The sequence below is a fragment of the Macrotis lagotis genome, chromosome 1, assembly GCF_037893015.1.
Source record: "Macrotis lagotis isolate mMagLag1 chromosome 1, bilby.v1.9.chrom.fasta, whole genome shotgun sequence".
Lineage (NCBI taxonomy): Eukaryota > Metazoa > Chordata > Mammalia > Peramelemorphia > Peramelidae > Macrotis > Macrotis lagotis.
In genome coordinates this window covers 541,777,858-541,785,689 of record NC_133658.1, presented here as the reverse complement: position 1 = coordinate 541,785,689, position 7,832 = coordinate 541,777,858, and the positions used below count along the sequence as shown (strand labels likewise).

General features: G+C 32.4%; 1 protein-coding gene across 5 annotated transcripts in view; it reads right to left on the bottom strand.

The window, feature by feature from the left end:
• Positions 1 to 579: 579 nt before the first annotated feature.
• The window catches only part of RPS6KA3 (ribosomal protein S6 kinase A3), a 98,553-nt gene continuing 91,300 nt past the window's right edge, over positions 580 to 7,832 (bottom strand). For all 5 annotated transcript variants that reach the window (XM_074214267.1, XM_074214265.1, XM_074214264.1 and 2 more), the window contains one exon: positions 580 to 7,044. In XM_074214267.1, the coding sequence (XP_074070368.1) occupies positions 6,922 to 7,044 (123 nt within the window). In that variant the 3' untranslated portion in view covers positions 580 to 6,921. The remainder of the gene's footprint in view (positions 7,045 to 7,832) is intronic.

Below are 7,832 nucleotides of genomic sequence, written 5' to 3'. Positions count from 1 at the left end.
TATCACCTCTGGAATGAAATACAAACTCCTCTTTGGCTTTTAGAGCCCTTTACAATCTTTTCAGGTTTATTAAACTTCCTTTCCTAATCCTCTATTTGTCAATTTAGCCCTCATTCATGACAGATGCACACATATTATAATCCCTGTTTTCAGTTAAAGTGTCATTTCCTACATGGGGTATTTTGTATATTTATATATGGAGATAGTTGATAGAACAAATTCCTCAAGGGTAGGAAATTTTGATTTACTCCATATCCCTAGCACCCAGTAAATATTTAAAGTTTGATTAATCTCATGTACCTACAAAAGAAATAAAAATCTATGGTTATTTTTTATGAGTGGATAACTACAGATCTTTCTTATTCAGTCAACAATATCACATTTTGAGATTTTTTTTCCTACTTCAAGTGTACAGAAATTTTAAATTCAGAAGTAATTTAGATTTCTTATATTTTTGATGTTGCTATTCTCTAAAATCTACTTCCCCATATATATCATATATACTTTGTATAGTAATAGTTAGGACTTTACCTTTTTTTTTAATAAAATATACACATACATGTTTCTTGACTCGATAAGTTGACTAAAGGGACTTTATTGGTGGGGGGTTTGGGGGAAGAGGGAGGAGAAACATGCAATGGAAAACACACATTTGAACTTCTGACTTTGAATTGCTTCAAATTTTCTTAGCTTCAGACTCTTGCAATTATTGTTATTGTCAAAATGCCTTCTTTTTCATTTATTGTCTTGAATCCATCCATAATTTTCAGATTCCTACAATGAATCTTCTTTATTCAACCTCAACATAAGACTCAGTTATGCTCATGAAAAGTGACTAATAGATATACTATCTTAAGAAGGGAATAAGAACACCACACTTTTTTCTATTAAAACACACCTTATGGGAAAGAAAAATTACTGCTTTTTTTCATTTAAAGTACAATCTTTGAATTCTCCTTCAGGTACATCTTTTTTTTCCATATGTGGGCTAAATTATATCCTATTCAATACACAGGCATATTTAAGGCAAAAGTAAATTTTAATGATCATTTTTTCATTTGAGATCTCTAATTCAATAGAATGCTTTAAAAATATTTGATTTTGTTTATTAAAAAAAACAGAACACTAAGGATACTTACTTTGTTGTTGTTGTAAAGGCTTTCTCTACAAAACATTAACTAATGTTTCTCATTAGTAAGATCCCAGAAGCTATTTTGCACAGCAAAGAATTTCACATTAATTTCAAAAACAATGCTTTTCTCAATCACCTTTGATTTTATAAACTTCTACCACACCCATCTCAAGAAGATTTCTACCTAAGTTAACAAATCTATTGTATGCCTCTGATCCTGCAAATTATCCTATTTTTCCAAGGTGGTTATTTCTGGTAACTAAATTGTAGATTAGTCTCCTCTTTATAATAGTAATTCAAAGTTTGTTAAACATTACAAATTTTGTCGAGACTGAAAACCTTACCTCAGGATCATTAGCGATTGGACCTGGGATTAATATAAACTTCATGTATAAAACAAGTCAGTCTTAAATATATTTCTCTGATTGATGGTTATTAAATAATTGTATATAGTTGGGACAAAAATCCTGGAGGCTTTCCATGACTTAAAATAAAAACATAGATTTCCAAGTGAACCATCCCTAAAAAGCATGACATAACATCTACCCAACAAAACTTAAAGGTCTCACTGAATAATTATTTTACGAGATTTACTCAATGAGCTTCGGCATATTGCTGGCAGATTATATATTCAAACCCTAGAAACTCAAGTTCACAGATAGAGTAAATAGACAGAATATTAATTTGAGAAGACATGCTATAATCCAATTAGCATACAGGAATTAAAAGTATGTGAAAAAGGTGGCATGTATATATGCGTATACATGTATTTGAAAGTTTATTCATTGTATAAATTTTCATTTCTTTTAAAGATTACAAAACCTGACAACTTGTGCCAGGAATACAAGCAATATCTTTCCAGGATTGTTCATGAATACAGTTGAAATAGCTTACATTACACATTAACAATATGATTGGAAAATTTCCTAGATCAGACTTGGGAATAATTTAATCATTTAAATTGTTCAGTAATATTTGATCTTTTTATGAGCATTTCATAATTATGGCAGTAGTGCCAAGCATCTGATGCTACTTTAACTGCCTAATAAAAGGTACAATACATTATTATTTTATGATATAGTACCCTGGACTTCCTGGCATGCCATACTAGAGAAACTAGTATAAAGTATAATCATATAATAGTAGAAAAATATTTATCTGATTTTTCTCTTTTTTAAAAACTGTTAAAGTACATACCCACCCCAACCCCTCCTCCCCCAGCAAAAACTGCAAAATAATTACATCCCTCATGTATACTCCTCCCTTTTTGAGTAGGATAAGATAAAGCTAATAAATTTACATCCTTTCTGAGTTAAAACTCATCACCCAATAATCTTTAAACTTACCAAAGAATGGCATACCATGAAGCTTGTTCTTTTCTTCCAAAATAAAGAAACAAAGCTTTAGAGGTATTGTAAACTATATTTACTAAGATAAAACAAAACAAGCTGTATTCTTATGTCCTTGCTTTGTATTTAAAATTTTGTTTTAAATACATCAGTTGAAAATGCTCAGTAGGTATTTTGTTCAATACTATAATGATTACAATAGAAGTAAAAATCTTCACCCCACTAATTTACAGAACTAATCTACTTAGTATTACAGTCAGCCTCTCTACCTTCTCTCATACACTTACATACAATAACTGGCAACTTAAATTTAAAGTTTTATTTGAGGTTCCTCTGTGAATTATATCCATTTTTTCCAATAACTTCTACTTGCACCCTGCCAGAAGTTCTGGTAGTAATCACCAGGACAAAACCTCAATCGTTGATCAAAGTTATATGGTAATCAAGAGAAAAGTGCCTTAAGAGGTAGAAGGAAGGCTCTCATCCCAACTCTCATTCCTTTCAAACAAACAGTTAAAAGACTAGTCAAAACAAAGTGATGAACATGAGATTGAGATCCCAGGTTTAAGAAAACAAAATTGCTCAGTTATTTGATTTTGTTGAGATGCACTCTGTCACACATGAACCAAATGAAAAATTGCTTTTTCAAAGCACACTATATAAAAAATTCCATAGATAGTTGTTTCTGACTACTTTGCTTGTCTATATAGCTTTACAGATCCATGAACTGGAAGAAGAGTGGTTATGTGTAGATCCACAGAATACCACAGGTATTAATCACCTCAGTTTATTCCTTCATTAAGAGAGCTCCATAAATTCTCAATAAAGATTAGCAAGATAAGCACCCTGGAGATAAAGAGGGCTACCTTTATTAACTGCAATCACAATACTGATTTAAGTCATCTGTTAACACATCTAACCTAGTCTCTGAATTTAAAATGACAAGATCAAAGTCTAAACCTAACCTATCAGTCATAAGGAGCTCCATCAACCATGGCAACTGGCCTGGCAGAGACTCTCTAGGACAAATACAAAAAAATCAATCCTGGAAATAGTCATAATACAATTATACACTTTTAAACAGAAAATACCTGGATGTGATGCCCAATAGCTCTAATAAACCAGAAAAAATAAAAGTGATTTGTAAAAAAAAAATTCTTAATTTCAATACAATCTCTTAACACAAGGTAGATGTGTTCCCTTTCTAATAACCACTACTTTAATTTTTAAAAGTCTCCTAATTCATTACTGGCAAAGCAAGAAAAGAGGAAGCTTTTCCAAATTAGAATATTACTCTGTAGATTCAAAATGACAGTCTAATTGATAAGGGAGATAAGCTTAAGTGACCATGTTACTACAATAACTAGAGAAATGTGGAACAACATTCATAGCAATTAATAAAAAGGTAACTTCAGATGGAAAATTGGACCCTGAATTATTTTTCATAACCTGCTTTTTAACCAATTGTGATAGCTTTGTGATTATGTGAATTGCAGGGTATCCAATACAGTGTATTCCTATTATAGTTATTTGTATACAGTCTCCCTTATCAGCTATAAACTCCCTGAGGGCAGGCACTCTTCTTAATCTGTGCCTCAGAAGATAATAATATTCAATAAATATCTGTTGAATGAATGCTAATTCTAAGAAAAATGTAATTTTTTGTCAGGTGGTATGGAAGATTTAATTTAATGTATTGGGGAGTTGGAATGAATTTATAGTAGATTATCTAGTCCATCTACCTTATTTTACAGAGCAGTGACATGGTCTCACAGATAAAATAAAAGGCTGATCATCTGACTAAATTCAGGGCTCTTTTCATCATACCAGTTTCCCTGATTTTACCTTGCCTAGCTACCAAACAGCTGTTTCAGGTTGAACAGGTTATTTCAAATCATAGAAGTTTACAGCTTAGAAGGCCTAATCCTCTTTTTTACCGTGAGGTTAATTGAGGCTGTAACTTTTCTGGGTCTGTTTCCTCAATTGAAAAATGAAAGCATTGGACTATTTAATTTCTAATGTCCTTTTTCCTGCTCTATGTGGACAATTTTATGGTTAACAACCGATTTTTAAATTTTAGTTAGTAATTTTAGTATAAATAAAATTAATCTGCCTGAATTATATCTTGTCCTGCCCCGAATCATGGCCATTATTTAGAAACAATCTTAAAGGATGTCAATGTGAATCATGCTTGGTTCGGTTAAGTTCTTATTTCTATCAATGGAGAAAACATGATAACTTTCCTATATATCAGCATTTCTTATGCAAATTCTTCAAGAATTTCACACTCCTCCACCTAAGTTATATCATCACATATAATTCCATTTGTTTTTTGATAACCATCATGATAACTTCGGGTACAGGTATTTAATTCAGGAATCATCTTTCTTATTTAGTTTAATCCCTCTTGTCATTTAACTCACTTCTAATCTGTGAGAAATAACCGTGTTATTTCTCCTTCATTCAAAATTATTAAGAACATTACAATTTATACAGAACCTAGTCTTTTTTTCTGTTCTTGGTACTCTTAACTTCAAATCTACAAGACATAAATTAATAGGCTAGCTCACAAATTTAAGGCATGATAAGCAGCTGCCATAAGATGTTAAGATATACTAAACCAAAGCCTTCTTGTTTTATATTCTTATATAGAAAAGTTTTTGGCAGGAAAAAAGTTTCTGATTTATATGGCTTAGTGTATAAGATTTAACTAAGCACATTCAGAATGAGGTAAATTAGTTTATTTTTTTCCTTGCACAGATATCTTTCATGATACTTTCCCCCCCGTTTTTGCAAGGCAATGGGGTTAAGTGACTTGCCCAAGGTCACACACCTAGGTAATTTTTAAGTGTCTGAGGTCAGAGTTGAACTCGAGTACTCCAGAGTCCTCGCTCTATCCACTGCGCCACCTAGCTGCCCCTCTTTCACGATTCTTGTGATTTATTAGCTAATAGAAGAAAGAAAACTGAGTTAATTAAGCACTATCATGATCTATAGTAGTGACAATTGCAAAAAAAAAGCATCCATAATAATATCTGGTATTATGGCAGAGATCTGCTTCAGATACCTCATATGGGCAATCATGTCTACATAAATTTCAATGGTGAAACCTGCCAAATTAAATCTTTTTGATTAATGCTGAGACTCTAGGTTAAGGGTGGTAATCAACTAGTCAGAAGGAAGTACCCTGACTTCAGGTATTCAGAAATATAAAAAATCCATTCATAAAATGAATAATTCCTATTTTATCTTTCCAACTCAATACTGGATGGCCAAGAATACTTTTTGCTATAGGCTAAGGTTTAAGTTCAATTTCAAATGAAGAACAGTGATTTATGCATCAATTTCAAACCAGTACCTAATACCACAGCTAAATGGACACTTGAGTTTTTTGGGGGGTCTTATCTGTTTCATGAAACAGTTATAACTCTCAAACAAAATTTAAAACAAAAATTAACTTACAAACAACCCATATTTACTAATACCAGTCAAGATTAAAAAGTGCAAGGGGGAAGATTCCTTAATAAGGGAAAAAACAAAACCCCAACAGAGTTGCAAAGGCTTACTTTCTGGCATATTCTTGATATCACGTCACATATGCACTATTTCAACTTGTCCTAGTACAGCAGCTCCCTAGAAATGTATGACAATGCACCTCACTTTAAGAACAAAATCAGTGACAAAGACATGAGGAAAGGTTTGTACAAGATCATAGTATTACATTCAATGGCTGTTGAGCAATCAGGCAATTTTCGAGCTGTCCAACAATACTGATTAATCCAGATGAACTGCTTAACCAGATTTAATTGTCAAATTGATTCATAATAAGGTCCAAGTTAAACAAGGCATGTATACATTAAAGAAAGCAGTACAGAAATGTACTGTATATGAATTGTTTACAAAAACATACAAAATGTTGGATGGCACAAAGGATACAGTGCTAATATAAACGGATTGTTTAAGTTAAGTGCTTAACAGAAACTGTCCATCCTTATAAGTAACAAAGAATATTTTGGGGGACAAGAAATATTCCCTATAAAAATAATGCTATATGGTAGAGAGTACTTTATTATTCAGTGTGTGTATGTATATATATATATATATGCATATATATATTATATATATATACACACATATAAAAATATATGTGTATATATATTTGTTTAATGACAGAGGTGGTGTTCATGACTCTTCTGGTTGATTGAACATATCTTCATTATTTCCATTTTTCATTCCATCCAAAGCTCCAGAAAAGTCTAACTTGCTAACAAATCATTTAAAGCAAGAACAGATGAAAGCAGGAGCAGCAGGAGCAGCAGCATTATGGGTACCAGCTGGGACAGTGTGTGCTTGCAGGTATCTCTCAGGTATGTGCTACCTGTTGCCATGATTTGTGCTATCATCTTATACCATGGTACCAAATAAATGGTTGAGGTCACTTCAGAGGGCTGTTGAGGTAATTTTTTTAATACCTCTCCGCTGAGCAAGTGTAGAGCGGCCTACTGGTTCCAAAACCGGTGACTGGTTACGGTTTAAAGCAGAATATGTAGCTGCCATGGCACCCTAAAAATGTAAGAAAAAAATACACACACACACACACACACACACATATATCAATTCACTATATGAATTGCAGAACAAATCATTTATATATCATACAAAATGCAATGAAATCTTTTTACATGCTATGTTTAGTTGTATTATATTAGTGTATGACTAAAATAAAACACCAGGCTAAATCTCTTTTGACTAAAATACATAAAGACAATGGAGGATCAAGGTTAGAATGGAAAATAGCTCATCAATTTTGTTTGGTGGGATGGCATTGGGAGTTATCTTGTCACACTCAACAATCCTGAGTCTTATTAAAAATTAGGGGCATGAACTCTATCTACAATGTCATAATCAGAGAAGCAACAGTACCTTGTAGCTATTTTTTTGGGGGGAGAACCTGTATCACACTACTATTATGAGAAAGGAACAAGGGTTTCTTCAGAAGAGACTTGCTCTGGACAGTACACATTAGCTATCTTATCAAGCAGATGGAAGAACTAGGGTCCCAGTGGATGCCAAGAATAAAGATACTGGGGTTCTACTCAGAAAAGGTTTTGTTTCTATGGTGCTAGAAGAAATCTTTTTATGATAAGCAATCTCAGATTCTTCCAATTAGTAAATGAGCCTTAAGCTGCTTTAAAAAAAATAACTAATTTAGTCAATGAGGAAAGCTTAAACCTGACTTTAAATTCAAGTTTCATTAATTTCTAAAACTAACTTTGACTAGATGCAGAATTATTTCATGTCATAAGAGGCAGATTTAAGCATAAGAAGCTTTAGGGAATCTGAAAATATCA